This window comes from Protomyctophum bolini (genome assembly GCF_963924005.1).
Source record: "Protomyctophum bolini genome assembly, chromosome: 15".
Taxonomy (NCBI): Eukaryota; Metazoa; Chordata; class Actinopteri; order Myctophiformes; family Myctophidae; genus Protomyctophum; species Protomyctophum bolini.
This window is the reverse complement of record NC_137876.1, coordinates 16,899,431-16,915,361: the sequence shown is the minus strand read 5'-3', so window position 1 is coordinate 16,915,361 and position 15,931 is coordinate 16,899,431. Positions and strand designations below refer to the sequence as shown.

Genomic DNA, 15,931 nt, shown 5'->3' with positions numbered 1-15,931 from the left:
GGGGGATCCGCCGCGTGACAACAACAAGCAGCCAGGAAGAGCGAAGATCTGCTATTTTCATCAAAGATATGTGTTGAGGAGGGTAAAAAAGGGGGTCAAGAATGCAACCCCGGGGTACCCCGGTCATAGGGTATAAGTAGTTAATATAGGGATGTGCGTGCTCAACGCGGCACAGCTCCGCACTAGACACACACGCACCTTATGCCAGCTACGAGCAAGAAAGGAGCTATTCAGGTGTCTAGCGCACATTACCGCGCCAAATACAACAGTCACTTCTGGTAACCACTTGGCACAGCCGTAAAGACACACACACAGCGACCCCTGCTCTCACTTCTCGCATTCTGGGATTTTATGTGACTGCGCGTTGAGGGAGGAAAACGCAAATATCAAAGCGCTGGGAAGCGCATGCCTGTGAATTCTAATTCCATGTACACTTAAGATGGGTCACACTGGGGAACACTAAATAAATAAATAAACATGCGCGCACCCAATAGCTGGGCTTTTATAAGTTGCAACTGGCATTACATTATAGTCTGTATGTAACCTATACTGTAAACTCATCATTAACGTCCCAAGAGTAAATAATATGACATTTGCACGTATATTTAGAAGCCAATGTCACAATTATGTGACTGCAATTGTGGGACGTTACGTTGGAGCTGTGAATTCCCTCAAAGACCCCACTTAGTTGTGTAAAAACAAAACAACGGACGGAAACACTTAAAAGCAGGAACGCTAGAAGTTTATTTAAAAAATTTATTTAACTAGCAAAAACACATTGATACTGCGTCTCTGTTACAAGTGGGAACTGGACGAAATAAAATAAATTACACTTCAATACAACATCGTAAATGTCATAGGAGTCATTGGGCTGTATTTTGCGTGTCTTAAGTACCAGGTCTTATTCCCTAACTTGAGTAAACTAAAGACCTGGAGGTGTGATCAATGGCATTTGGCTATTCTGAGTGGCCAAAGAACATTGATCACGCCTCCAGGTCTTTAGTTTACTCAAGTTAGGGAATAAGACCTGGTACTTAAGACATGCAAAATACAGCCCCTAGTATGGTATGACATTGCCCAGCCATGTGCAACGCTATGTCTAATTATGCTTGTTGGCATACTACGGGTTTTGCTGGGTTTAATCTCTTAGTCCATAGAATATCAATAGATGGGTAATAAGTGCCCTTCTAACACAGTCTTGATGGAGGACCCAACAACACTCGTTGCCGTGGCGATAGCGACACATTAGTGGCATGGACAGAGATGTCGTGTGGGAGGTGGTGGCAGACTGGCAGATGGCTCAAATAATGTCTAATGAAGCGATTATGTAGTTGGAGGAAGTCAACTCAAGACAAAGTTATATGTGGCAATAATTTCTCTCTCTCTCTATTTATAGGATATGACGCCTATGGTGACTACTCCAGTCAATTACTTATTTTCTACCTACCGGTAGTAATTATTCCATTTAATTATTTTTAAATAAACTCGGGTAAAGTGACTCAAAGTGACAAGCTATAGCCAGACTATCTCTAAGCTATAGTGGCCAGAGCAAAAGGTTAATAAGAAAATTACCTGAACGGTGTGCATCTGGGTGGGAAAAAAACATTTTTATGCGATGGCTTCTAGCCGTCTAGAATATTTTCTGTGTCTGTCTATTTTGCGAACCACTGGACCGATTAACGGCAAAAGGTTCTTGTGTACACAGAGGACCAAGGACGTAAATCCCCGAAAATGTTTCACATACCGTGTATATTTATTCGTACTTTTTATAACATCCAATTTATCCCATTTAGGACTGAGGCCGATTCCAAAAAACGCCTTCTGTGATTCCTGACCTACGTTTTCTGAGAAACCTCAAATATTTATTCAAAAATTACAAAAATAATATATGTTGCTATATACTGTACGTAGCAACAAGAACCCCAAAAGAGGTTCCCATCTTTAACCCATTTTGACCTGAGGACAATTCTACAAATGTTTCATGTCAAGGACCCCAAAAAATATATCTGAAAATATGTTGTTCCAGGGACCTCCCAGAAGCAAAGATTTGAGTTCAAAACATTCGCTCTGAAAGAATATATATTCAAAGATTTGCGCCACATTTTCACGATTTTTCAAAAATAGCAGACCTACAAGCTCGAGCTACAAGCTTGTAGATCTGCTATTTTTCAATAGCTATAGTATGAGAGATTCAATTTATTGTCAATGTACAGTACAAGTACAGCACAGCGAAAGGTATTAAACATAATGTAACATAAATAACATAATGTTTAAAACACCAAAAGGGGTTCCCGCCCAGAATGGGTTAAAAGGAAAAAAGGGGTTCCCGTCCTAAATGTGATATACTGGAAGTCAATTGATATTGGATTGGGCTGAAACTCTCCACAAATATGGAGATAACTCAACATAAAGTGATGTCATAATGTCCCAAAAAATAAATCACGGCAACTCTCAGCTCACAAAGTGTTGCATTCCGGCAAGTGAGCATTATAGGACCCATTTTTCAACATATTCGTTGGTCCTCACAAATGCAGCTATACTATAAGATGGTACCGTTTAAGACTACTCCATCTCTCAGAGGAGGGCTGTGGACAGTTCAGAAACCTTCCTAATGCCTACCAGTGACATTTTTTTTTCTTTAATAATTAATAACACAAGAACAATGGCTTCTCATTCAACATGCTAACTTTTAAGGAAGAAAAAGGCTAAGCTTGGAAACCCCATGAATGTTGTTGGTTCCTGAACTGTCCACAGCCCACCAATGAGCCAATAAAATGTCTTATAATGAGCAGTGAGGACCAATTATTTGAAGGTTGAAAATGGATGAAGTGCTCCTCTAGCTCTCTGTATCCAAAACACTTGTATTGTGTCACTGAATTGTACAGCATTTGTACTTTTAAAGCGTCTACCGAGTGCCCGTGACCGATACAATTTATATTCAAGAAGTGTTAATGAAATCAAATAAAACTGGTGGGGGGGAAACAACAACTCAAATGTGAGTGAAAAGTGAAATACAAAATGACAAGTTGTTTATAAATGCTGATGTCATGTTCCCTCAATCTATCATCTTCACAACATGATGAAGGGCTTTATTTACTGGAACTGATATGCAGGATAACCACAGAGGACAAGGTAGAATTACCTGACACAAGGCTTTAGTTTCACTATTCTTTTTTCTTTTTTTGTTCTTTTTCTTCCAGCGGCATCGTGACAGCAGTGGTAGAAAAGTACTCAGATACTTTACTTTAAGAAAAAGTACCTATGCCACGATGTAAAAAAATCACACACGTGTGAACTGAGTGGTGCAATCCCCCCCCCCCCCCCCCTCTCTCTCTCTCTCTCTCTCTCTCTCTCTGTCATTAGAGACACAGCACTACCCCTCTCTCTGTTTCTGGCGCCCCCTACTGCTATTAATAAGTCACATACTCGTGCTCATTCAGGTACACAAACAAACAGGTACACAAACAGGTACACGGACATTGCTGGTTGTAGGAGTGGTTGCACCACTCAAAAAAAGAACTCAAAGAAAGAAGTACAAACGTATCGACATAGTAAAAAGTACTTAAATCTTTCAAAATAAGTCGATCTAAAAGCAGAATAGGCCGATCTACAAGCTCACAACGTGTCACATAGATAGGCCATTTTGAGTAGATCGGCGATATCGTAGATTACTAACAAGTAACTAAAGTCAATTTCAAATAATTGTAGTGGAGTAAAAAATACAATATTTGCCCGGCCCCTAAAAAGTAATAGACTAGAAGTATAAAGGAAATGATTCTCAAGTACAGTACTTGAGTAAATGTACTACAGTACTTGGTTACTTTCCAGCCCAGCACGACAGTGACAAATGACTGGGATTGTCTTTGGTGGACCGACGCAGATGATCCTGTCTTGTGTTCACAGTGGACGGTTCCATTTCATGTGGCCATCATTTTGGGCCAGTGGTGGCCCTACAGGTTAGAGAAGCGCCCTTGTGGCCGGAAGGTTGCCCACCGGTTCAATTTCCCCCGACCGGCAGGTTAAACTCTGTGTAGGGAAGTGAATGGTCACCTGTCCCCCAACACTGCTGAAGTAAGCAGGGGTGCACATAACTGGTGCGCACGTTTGGTAAAAAAATATGTTGCGGTCGTGCGTACTGCCGCCAATACCAACATTTACTAGCTCTGGTGTCACGTACTACGGATGTCTATGTAGTACGGTATGTACGTCCTGTAAGTAGACATAAAACTAGTGTTGACTAATCATTACAAGTGGCTCTCATTTTGAAGAGGAAGTCCGTTACGGTTGTAAACAAGCTGCCATGAAAGTAATTGTTGAAAGTGAAACTTGTTATGGTGCCGTTCGGCGCTCTAGTCTAACCAAGTAAACAAGAATTAAGAACATGAATTAAACGTAAGTTTTTTTTTGCCAAAGTTCATATATTTACGATATGAAAAACATGCATCTGTGACTTAAACAATGTGCACACTTTATACTGTAGGTACGTTAAACACGGAACCTCCGCGGCATTAGGCGAGTAGTTCGTTATTTCTCTCTCATGCTGGTTAAGTAGATTAGAGACGAGGCCTGGGAGAAAGATCTAGTTACAACAACTGATGATGATAGCTGGGAATCATATCTTAACACCATACACAGTTGCTCCATAAACTCCAGACATCAATTGATCCAATTTGAGGTAATCCACAGGCTGTATTATTCCTGCACTAAGCTACACTCATTTTATCCCTCTGTTTCTCCACTATGCTCAAAATGTCACATGACAGAGGGCTCTAGTCTAGGACATCTTTTTTGGTCATGCCCCAAACTAACAACATTCTGGAGTGACATCTTTACGTTTTTCTCTTGACTGTGTTATCACCCCAGACCTGTCATTTCTAACTCATTACCAACATAAAACTATGGCATGGTTATCGCAAAAAGGAATATTCTGACCCATTGGAAAGGAGTGGAAGTACCCTCTTTTAATGTATGTCTAGCAGAATTGACCAACCTGCTGCAAATGGAAAAGATAAGATATGACGTTTCTCGTAAAACGGAAATGTATAAATAAAATTGTAAAAAAATAAAAAAGTAGATTAGAGACATCTGCGCACCAAGCGACATCTCCAGGTTCTCCTCTGAGGGCTTGTCAAAAAAAGGGTATGTGTACCCTCGAGTACCTGTATAAGACTGTGGTTGTACCGGCGGTCACCTCCCAAGTTTTAACGTGCATGTCTGTCTGTGTGTTTCTATGTGCAGGCAGGGCGTTGCTGGAAATGAGCACGAGCTCATGCTCAGCTACTACCCTAGGGTAAAGAAAATAATACACAATGAATAACAACCGTTACCTGGGGTAGATGCCGCTGACCATGTCCTGAGGGAGGAGATCGGAGGAGGCCGTGTGGCTGCTGGGTCCCGCTGCCTTGGACAAGAGCAGCACCACCAGTCCCCTCATCTGAAGGTTGGTCTTGCTGTCGTAGACAAAACCCCTAGGATGGTTCAGACAAGTTCAGCACGAGGTTAGGATTATCACATCAACTTCGTAATGAAATGAGTGTGCTTGACTAAATCATTCAAACTACGTTGGTCAGTAGACGGTAGTACGGTACACAGACATATTTGGCGTCCGGGGAACCGTATTCTTTTCTCTAGTGAAGTCGTCAACCTCATCATTTCTGAATAATAAAAGGCTAAATACTACTACATGTCCCAAGTTGAACGTGCAACATGTATTTTGATCATGGACAGGAAAATGCTCTCTAACGGTGTGTGATGACCTTTGAATCTTATGAATAATACCATAAGAGAAGGATCCAATGCAACAGTCAAACCCTGACCTGAAGTTGTACTTTTTATTAAAACATAAGGGGCGGAGGGGGCAATCCCCAAAATAGGGGCACCAGAATTAAAGTGGTTAATAATTGGGCTGCCATGAACGGTCCAAACAAATACCACACGACTTACACCGTGTTGCTGTCCCTCAATACACAATATATATCAGTTGTGCAACTGTGCAGTCGTTTGTTTTAACAGAGCAAGCTCCTGCCTCCCAAACCGCTAACCCTCTGATACACAAGTGCAAACACAAACCCCCGAAGTCCAGTCGCCGCTGCGTGGTGGTGGCGGCCAGATTAAATATCTTTTTACGCTCTCTGGGGAGCGGTTTAGACAGAGCACCTCTAATCCTGTCCCCAGGGAGCCCCCCCCCGTGCCATGAATCACACCCTCGTTAGAGTCTCCGAGGCAGACATGCGGGTACGCCTACCCCCCCCTCCCCCCACCCCCTCCACACCGACTACTAGCTCAGACAACGGCCTCCGTCAGCCACCCACCCCCCATTCTCCTCCCCCTGACCCATCCCTGCACCACGGGCGGAGGACGTAGAAGAACGGAGGTGACAAGTGACTAGATGTAAGAGATATAAGCATGATGGAGAAGTATGTGTGTGTGCGTGTGCACGTGCATGTGTAAAGCATACATAGAAAGAAGGAGAAATACTATAGGTAAGGAGTCTTTTAGATGTACTGGACGAGCAACCTTACTCGGGCCAGCAGAATGCGCGCTCTGAAATGCACCACCACCGCCCCCACCTCCAAAAAAACTGAACCCATCACATAAAATACCACAAGTTGCTTTTGCCACAATTTACGATGCTGCCGACATTAAGTAGGCTGTGTTTCATCATCGCGGCGGGGCTCTGGTCGCAGAGTTATTTATCGTCGCTCTAAATTTTGCTTAGTTGGAAAACACCAAACAGCTCCTGGCATACAGCTATATACGAGCTGCTCCCCCGAGCACAGGGATGACGATCTAGGCTATAGAATTATGAAGGTGCTCCCCTCCTGAGCGAGTGTAGGTAAAACCTGTGGCCCGCATTGATGGCAGATGATTCATATTTATGTCACTATCTACACCGCCACACATCAATCAATCACCGCCGCCGCCCTCCTGCCGCGCAGAAAGGGGTGGGGTGAGGAGGAAGCATGGCGCACAAGAGGGCTGGGAGAGCAGCAGGGTGGGGGAGAGAGAGAGAGAGAAAGAGCAGAAGAAACGGAAAGTGAGGAATGGACTGCTGTCATTTTAAAAAGGGTTGTGGACAGGTCAGTGCGTCGTCGGCTCTTGCGACTGCGGCAGCCTGCAGGGATTCAGGAGCACGGGAGGGCTCGCGTTAATAGATACAAATTTATGACTTGCCGTGTTTGTGCTGTTATCGATCCGCTGTCCGACTTTCTCTTGCATGATATAACTAATGAATGAATTATGCAACAGCCAGAGACACGGGGCCTTCCTACTTCTTAGCGCAAAACCGTTTTGCAAGATGCCATCCATCTCCAGTGGGGTAAAGTGTTGCTGTTTTAGAGAGTGTTTAGTCTCATTTCCAGAATTTGGAGGTTTCAAACCTTCCAACCAAGCACATCGTTAAACCGTTGTTTAAGAAATAAACAAGTCGCAACATGACCTGAAGGTACACTTTTGGTCTTTTGTAACTCCAGTATATACCGTGTAAGTGTGTTAGTGGTAATCTTTAATTCTTCAGATAGCTTAACATTCCCAGGGTGTCAGTCTTATCATGGAACTAATTCCTGATGCGGTTCTGTCTGTTCTCTTGCCATTGGTGCCTTTATTTCATGATTCAAAAGGCCACTGAACTCCTTTCACTTTAGGCCTCGAAACCACAACAATGTCCAAACCGCGGGCAGGCAGCTACCATTCAAAGACAATCACGCTAATGAATTAAGAAAACAAAGGCGGGGGGGAATTCTTGTGTAAAGTCACACTACTGTCAAGGACTGTCCTTAAAAAAAAGAGACAAGAAAAAGTTTCTTCGTCTTTCTTCTAAGGGCTTTGCAGTCTCTTCGCTGTAACACCAGACTTTGGGGCAAAGTTAGCTGAGCTGCAGTTTTTTGAGAATGAAAGGAAAGGAAAAACCGAAACTCAACTCCACGAGGGTCTGCCTGTCTGCTATTGTGGATATTTTTATCCGCTGCGCGTCTAAGGCGGAGACACAGTGGGAAATACGAACCAGCCAACCCAAGCTGACAGTGAGGAGTCAGACTGTCAGAGGTCTGCCTCGGCCCCCGCCCGCCCCTTGCTACAACACCCAAATGGATTGTCATATCAGATTTAGGTGTATAGGTTATTACACCCTTGGGCTACTGTTTCCAACACACCCGTCTGCATGGCGGGATTGAGTTCGAGGTCTCTCTCTCTCTCTCTCCGTCTCCGTCATTCCTTGCCCCCCGAAGTTGCTGTTTTCTCTTGGTCACTCATATGGAAAAAATAATGGAACCTCAGCGCTTCACTTATCCGATAGCTTTTGGAAGGTGTGATCCGTTTCAACAGCTCCTTGACCGATGAATAATGTATAACACTTTGGTGTGGCCTTCCACTTATCACTGTGACTGAACAAAACGTGTGGCCAGTTTTCCAGATAACACTGATTGGGGATGAATGTATGGAAACTGGAAAGTAACTAACATGTACGGCACTCAAGTAACATTTTGAGGTGCTTTGACTTTACTGGAGTATTTCCATTTTTCTGTACTTTTACTTCGTCATTACTACATCTCAGAGGCAAATATTGTACTTTGACTCCACTACAATTATCTCTTTGAAAACATTAGTTACTTAATAGATTTTGATCATCGTTATTACAAAACATACAGATTCTCTGTATGTTCTCTGTATACATTTCGGCCATTTGAAAGTAGCCGATTTTACAAGCTCAACTCATGTATTGCGATGCATTGTGAGCTTGCAGATCTACTATTTTCAAAAGGTTAATACATTTTGATTTTATACATTAGAAAACTTCCGAAATGGGACATTCTGCACAATAAGTACTTTCTACTTTTTGATGACGATACAAGATTGATGACGATACTTTTGTACTTACCGGAGTATTTCTACATTGCACCTTTGACCACAAAATGCAGGACTAGTTATTAGAATTTTGCAGATTATTCATTTATTCTCTGATTCTGTGGGGGAGGAGGGGGGGCAGGGTATACACAATAACCCAGAGGACGAGAGAGAGCCTATTTCACCATCACCATCAGACAGGGTTAAGCCAAAGGGTACCGAAACATGCCGCTTATTGCCAGTCTAGTGCATGATGACACTGGGGAGGCTTTCTGATTAATAAAAGTAAAAATCCCAAACATGCCATAGAAAATTAGAAATCGGATCACCAGAACAATCTGGAATATTATATATATATATATATATATATATATATATATATATATATACACACACACACACACAGTTAATCGGTCATTATGTAAACCACTGGCCAGTTATCTAGGCATGCCTAGAGCCTCCACACCACGTGTTTCCTTCATCAAAGACAATCAGTATGGGACACAGGATAGATAGGTTGCAGTGCAATGCAGTTGTCTTTCTTTTTTATCTTGGTCGAAGTATGAGACTGTAAACATCCATACACCACATGCCTAGCCTAAAAAGTAGGCCACAGAAATGTAGAGCCTCGCTATGTACAGTACAGCAAAAACAATGATCTGTGGAAACCAGGCTAAAGCCTAACAGAATAAATTAACTGGATTTGAAAGGGGGAAAATGGGGCTTGTTAATGTTTGTGGAATGTTTACGTTTCATAGTTGCTACACTTAAAATATACAATTGGTGTGCTGTGAAACCAGTCATATGCAGCCCCAGGACACATACACTGCCCTCCAGTAGGTAGCACCTAGACAAGCCTGAGCTTTGTCCTGCAGGAAAGGACTTTGGACTTTGAATTGCTTTTTTTGATTTCCATCACTAGATGTTAGTGTTTAGCTGATTGCATTGTGGGAGTATATGAACGAACAAATAGTTAAGTTACCATGTTTTTGTTCTTGCTTACCGTAAATCGGTCTGGATTAAGAGTGTCTGCTAAATGCCTAAATTGCAAATTGTACTAATTGAGCTTCTAGGTCAACTACTTTAGCCTCAGAAAACCGCAGGCGTTGGATGAGCCCAGCAGAAAAAGTGGCATAGGAGTGGGAGTAAACCTTGTATTTCGCTAAACCAATAACAGTGCAGAGGGGTGTCGCTCCAAATACAGACATGCCTAGTATAACAATCCATGTACTGTATTTTCTACCGTTTGACATAAAGAGTCCCAAAAGGAACTGGCATGGCTGTCAACTTCTAACAACAAAACACGTTGTTTACCGATTAAAAACATCTGCAGTAACTCCAGAAAAGCCTGCTACTTATGAAAAATCTTAAGTAAAATCCAAGTCAACCCAGAGGAGTTATTGAAGGAAGAACCTCAAATAACCTATACCCCGTATCTGTGTTCTGGACAATAAGGAGTAATGAGAGCTGTGTAGTTGACCTTTCTAGGGCTGGGGTGGGGGGTGGGTGGGGGGGTCATCATTTTCTCCAGTTTTGTTTTTCCTGTTGCCGTTTGTTACCATGTTTCCTGTTGTTTTTAGTTTTTCAGTCTGTCTTGTTTTAAAAAAAAAGTGATTCTGTTAAGTAATGATGATGTGTGCATTGTGTTTAAAAAAAACAAAAAAACATCTGCAGTAAAGCCTCCGTGTTCAATTGAACCAAATGATCAACTTGCACTGTGAATAACGTTGCACCGTGAATAATGTCCTTATGTACAGTATATAATACACAGTACACAGCGGCTGCTATGCTCACGCACCATACATGCTAGCCCTGGTCCAGCTAGCCCTGGTCCAGCGAGTATCTCACTGACGCCCTGTGGGAGTCCCTTCTGCAGCTCTCTAGCAACTTTCTCACTCCCATGCAAGGGTTTACAATTCCCAGCAAATAAACAAAACAATGTAACTACTCACCGACACAAAGCCTGCTAGACCTTGGTAAAAGTCTATTCTCAAAGCTGGGAAGCGTCTCAGGTCCCCAGCTTCTCTCCAAAATGCCCTATTTTAGTCATTAAATACAATTAATCCAACCAGATCGGCACAGGCTAAACCCGGAAATGCCGTAGTAGGAGAAATGACTCTGCCCGGTACATTCAGGGTACTTTGCGTTATTAAAATGGCACAAAGTGCATTCTAGAGAAAAGCTGGGGACCTGAGATGCTTCCCAGCTTCGAGAATAGACTTTTACCAAGGTCTAGCAGGCTTTGTTTTGGTGAATAGTTACGTCGTAACACAGGGTGTCAGTGAGAGACTCGACATACATATAATCTCAGGTACTATGTGAATTTATTTGTGGAAAAGAGAGTAAGAGACCCTTTGGCTGTACAGCCTGTAAATAAGATAAGAGAAACCCAACAGCTGTACCGTTTGTGAAACAAGACTCTTATCTGAAACCCTTTACTTTATTCTTTCCTGCCTTGATCTCCTTACCCCCCATTCCTTTCTTGTAGCTCAAAAAATGACACGATGGGAACTATTCAACAGTTTTCAACTACAAAAACAAATTTCACACTTAGTTTTTTACATTAAAAAAAAAACTGATGTGACAATAAAGTTGTGATTGTTGTGTGCCAGCCACTGTGTGCAGGGCTTTCGTTTACCTTGCAGTCTTGAGTAGAGGGTGCTTGGTGCCCACCAGCTTCCTGACGTGCATGGCCACATTGCTGAGCTCGTCGCTCAGCAAGCACCGCAGGCTCATGAAGGAGGTGGGATAGCCCACGATCTTCTCCGCATCGGACACCACTTTGCTCCAGTTGGAGGAGGACGATGGCGAGTTGAACAGGCTGATGCTCCTCTGTTGTTGTCGTCCTCCTCCTCCTCCCAGCACACCAATGCAGGACAGTCGCGACCATGTCGCGCTCATCATGGCACAAAGTACTGAACGCATCGTAATCCCGGGGTTGTTTTCAGTCAATAAATACTTTGCATTAATAATTTATCTTTGAAGCTTAATAACACAGCCACCCGCAGTACCGTGAAGTTTTTCTCACCACGTATCGACATCAATGTCATGTTGTGACCAGACATTCACTAGATATTACCGCTATTGTGACACACGCGTAAACGCAAACTACGTGTGCGTATTCTGTGACGGACTTAAAATATATACTTACCGATTGCCCAAATTGAATTGCCCTAGCGTTGCTAATAAACTAAAGAACTATGTGTTTCATAAACACACGACCTGACACTGGTGGCCGCCATGTTGGAGAAACGGAATACGGTACGTCGTAAAAACGTAGAGGACACTCCTCCCTTGAAAAGTTTTAACAGAGCTGCTGCTATGGTTTGTGTTTAATATTTTATTTTTAATCCAATTGACTATTTTTCAAGCGTAACATTTGCTTCACGTTTCCACTTATTATTATAATATAAATATAATATGAATTATTATAAGATGATAGTGAGTCTTTCCTGGTGAGAGCTGGTCAAGGAAGTTGAAGGTTGAATTCTAATTTAGCCTTGAGTTGTTGTCTAGTCTAGGCAAGGGCCAAGGTCAAGGGGGGGATTGGGGGAATATAGTGTAACGACCTTGCGAAAGATCCGGCCGTACTTTATAGTGCCTGGCTGGATGCTCGCGAAATCTCACTGACATCACGATAAGTCAGCCAGATCCAGATATGGAGTTCTACATTAGCATGTAAACACTAACCTGGCTCAAATATGGAGTTAGTGATTTCAGACTTGATGGGCTAGTTGGGCAACCTAGAAAAATACTCATATGACAATGATGTGAAAGTGAGTTTAATGCTGTTTTAACTTAGATGGGCTAGTTAGGCAACCTAGAAATAAATAACAAGCTAGCAACAAACAACCAAGCTCATTAATTCATGTAAAATAAGTTGAATTCTTAAGTTTTTAAACATAGGCTACCCAGACCCAGCATGCTACTTAAGTTTAGGTCAAGTAGTTATGTTCAGCTATATCTACAGTACACTCTTTAAGAACTTAAGCTGTTAGCAACTATTAGGGGGAAAAGAACAGGGATTCACATATTGATTAATAAGATGTCTTCTATATGTGGGGATTTCCTAGATTTAAATGACTATGTAAAAATGGAGATATGTTTTGCCAAAGGGACATTCGTTGTAGCAGATTTTATTTGTCAAGCTTGGGAAAGAAGACACAGAGTACTCTGTATACATCTGAGGTGTAATATAATGAATTGTGTAATGTAAACATGCTATAAAATGGATAAATTATGTATTGTAAAACATGCTGTAATTGCAAATGTGAAATGGTGTCTTATAAACCCATGAGGGTTGGGCACAAGGTGTGCACGACACGAAAATAAATAATCAATCAATCAATCAATCATATAGGTCCGTTCAGGCAGAAGCGCTCCGCTCCGCTCATCTGCGGTAGCGGTACCTCTTGAAGTGGAACCACAGCTGAAAGATGCCATTGGCGAACTGGCAGCGGAAGCCGTGCCGGTGCGAGTACTCCCACTCGCGGTTGACGATCTTGAAGGCGATGTCCTCGTAGGGCGGGCCGGCGTGGAAGCGCAGCACGCCAATGTCCTTGTTGTCGGAGCTGGGCTCCAGGAAGTACTGCGGCGTGGATCGCTTGTTGATCAGGTCCGGGTAGAAGATGTTGAACTTGTAGCCCTGCACGATCTTGGGTGGCGGGTTGTCGAAGTCGTAGTGCTTCTGGTTGTACTTGTTCCACTCGAAGCCCGTGTGCACGCGGTTAAAGAAGTGTGGCTTGCGCGGCCGGTACTTGTCGGCCCACAGGTACATCTTGCCTGTGACGGGTAGTTCCACGCTGAACTGGGCCTCGTCGTTGCCCATGCCCTCCTTGGCTTGCCACACGAAGGCGTCCTCCGTGCTCTCTCTTGCGTCGCCTGTGACCTGCATCTGCCTGTGGGCCAGCTCCAGCAGGGTGGCGTCCTCCTCAGGGGAGGTGGTGTGCGCCTCCAGCGGAAGCTCGGAGGCGCCGAGCAGGGCCGGACTGTAGCGGCCCGAATTGTACTCCGCCTGGCTCTGCTCGATCAGGTCCTCCTCCGTCAGAACCGACTCCACCACCTCACCCTCCTCCTCCTCCCCCGCCACGTTTCCTCGTCCCGCCGTGGCCGCGGAGGAGGGGCCGGCCTCCTCTGTGGTCGCTGCACCCTCTGCTCTCTCGTTCATGATGTCCGCCATGATGTCCTCCTCTTTGATGGGGAACAGGGGCTCGCTCTCCACTCCTTGTTCCTGCTTCAGCTTGAACAGCTTCTGATGCAGCACGTCCTGGTGTCTCTCCCTCAACCGTGCCCTGGCCATGTACACCCTGACTTGCTGCAGCAGACTCTCCCAGTAGCCGATGTCCAGGTTGGATCCTCTGGACTCTATGTTGAGGTGCAGCGCCTGCAGCTGGCTGTACGTCTTGCCCTTGAACACAGTCATGACGTCCGTGCCCACCGACGCGTTGATGCCCTCGCGCCGGTCCAACTGCACGGCTCCTGTTCCCTTCCCCGAGGCCTCCAGCTTCCTGAGTTTACTGATCTCGTCCTCAGTGATGGTTGTCATGTCTCTCCAGAAGTCCACGTTTTTCCCATGCTCCAGTTCCATGTACACCTTAATGTCCTCTAGCAGGTCATCCATGTCGGTGACAGTGAGTCCATTGAGGAACATGTAGGGTTCGTGCATCTCCACGGCGAGGTCGTCACCCTCAGCACTGATGTACTTGGCCAGGAGGTCAATGGGTTTGGCTCGGCCGTCACGGATACGGATCTTTAACCTCAGCTTGGCCTGGTGCAGGTGGAAGTTGTCTTCCTGCTCCACCCAGGTCTTGAAGTACTCCGCCTCCTTCTCTCTCTGGAGCATCTCCAGCTCCATCTCCCTCATGGCCTTCTCCCTCTCTCTCTCCAGACGCAGGTGCTTCACCTTCTGCAGCTCTCTGCGGTTCTCTTCTTGGATGAATTTGTTCCTCTCCTTCAGGCCTTTCTCTGACAGGTGGCCGATTCCCTTCTTATCCAATGCCTTCTGCCACTTAAAGGTCTCCAGCAAGTTGTTGTCTCCGAAGGGGTTGTCGGCGTTGGTGTAGCCCATGTACTCCTCGCTCCAGCCCATCTTCTTCCTCTTCTTCCTCTCCTTGGCCTCCTTCTTGGCCAGCCTCCTGGCCCTCTTCTCCTCGGGCGTCTCAAGAGCTTTCAGCATGTCTCTCTGCTTCTTCTGGTCCTCCTTGGTCTTCAGGCCTCCTCCTCCTCCGCTGGCCTTGCCCTCTTGGTCTGAAGCAGAGCTATCAGAGGAGTCTGTTGAGGCGTCTCTCCCACGATGATGCTTCTCCCCCCGGTCCCTCGATTTAGGACCATCTGAATCAGAACTGGATCGAACCCTGGGTGCTCTGGCCCCTCTCCGCCTCCTGTCCTCCTCTGATCCGCTCCTGGACACGTCGGGCCAGGCTCGGGGCTCTCTGCTCCTCTCAGACCGCCGTGGGAGCGCGGATCCCGGGCTGCTGCTGCTGGACCCACCGCTGTCGGACCTCCCGCTGTGGTGCCTCGGGCCCTCACCGACCCTTACCGGTGGGCCACGGCTCTTCTCAGTGGTACGGCTGCTGCGACCCCTTCTGTCGGGGGATCTGAATCTGCTACCGGCTCTCGATCTGTTTCTGGACCTGGAACGGGACCGACGTTGTCTCTTCGACGCCATGGCGGACAGTCGGGAGCAGACTCCAAGTACTAGTGGGAGTACTCGCACAGGCACGGCTTCTGCTGCCAGTTCGCCAACGGCATCTTCCAGCTGTGGTTCCACTTCGGGGTTCGACTTGGTGTCTAGCTCGAACTAGTGCTGGTTGTCTAGGCTAGGACCCGCTGCAGTGGTGTCCGATCCGAACTTAAACCGGGATGTTTAACGGCGCTAATTGGAATGGTGGTCTTGGTAAAGCTATGCAAGGTATCTGGGTTGTAAAGCCAGACACCTTGGTTCGTATGTGTTGACGTGTTCTTGATCTTGGATCTTGTGTCTTGAGTGTGGTGTCTTGAGTCTTGTCCTATGTGCTGTATCCTGAATCCTGTGTCTTGCTTGAGTGCTGTAGATTCTGAGGATTTGGGATCGTTGGAGATACTGTGTGCG

The 15,931-nt window shown here is 45.1% G+C and overlaps 2 protein-coding genes across 4 annotated transcripts in view; both read right to left on the bottom strand.

The window, feature by feature from the left end:
* pdss2 (prenyl (decaprenyl) diphosphate synthase, subunit 2) overlaps positions 1-12,088 on the bottom strand; it is a 47,883-nt gene extending 35,795 nt beyond the window's left edge. For 2 of the 3 annotated variants that reach the window (XM_080784460.1, XM_080784462.1), the window contains exons 1-3: positions 11,993-12,088; positions 11,480-11,756; positions 5,328-5,468 (exon numbers count right to left, since the gene is read on the bottom strand). In XM_080784460.1, the coding sequence (XP_080640586.1) occupies positions 5,328-5,468; positions 11,480-11,745 (407 nt within the window). In that variant the 5' untranslated portion in view covers positions 11,746-11,756; positions 11,993-12,088. Of the gene's footprint in view, positions 1-5,327; positions 5,469-11,479 lie in introns of all 3 variants that reach the window. The other variant, XM_080784461.1, reaches the window with a different exon arrangement.
* Positions 12,089-13,231: 1,143 nt separating this feature from the next.
* On the bottom strand, positions 13,232-15,508 carry LOC308329742 (splicing factor Cactin-like; the record flags this gene model as incomplete). Its single annotated transcript, XM_080784240.1, has 1 exon — positions 13,232-15,508. One exon carries the CDS (start codon positions 15,506-15,508, stop codon positions 13,232-13,234), a length of 2,277 nt encoding a protein of 758 aa, XP_080640366.1.
* Between the last annotated feature and the right edge of the window lie 423 nt (positions 15,509-15,931).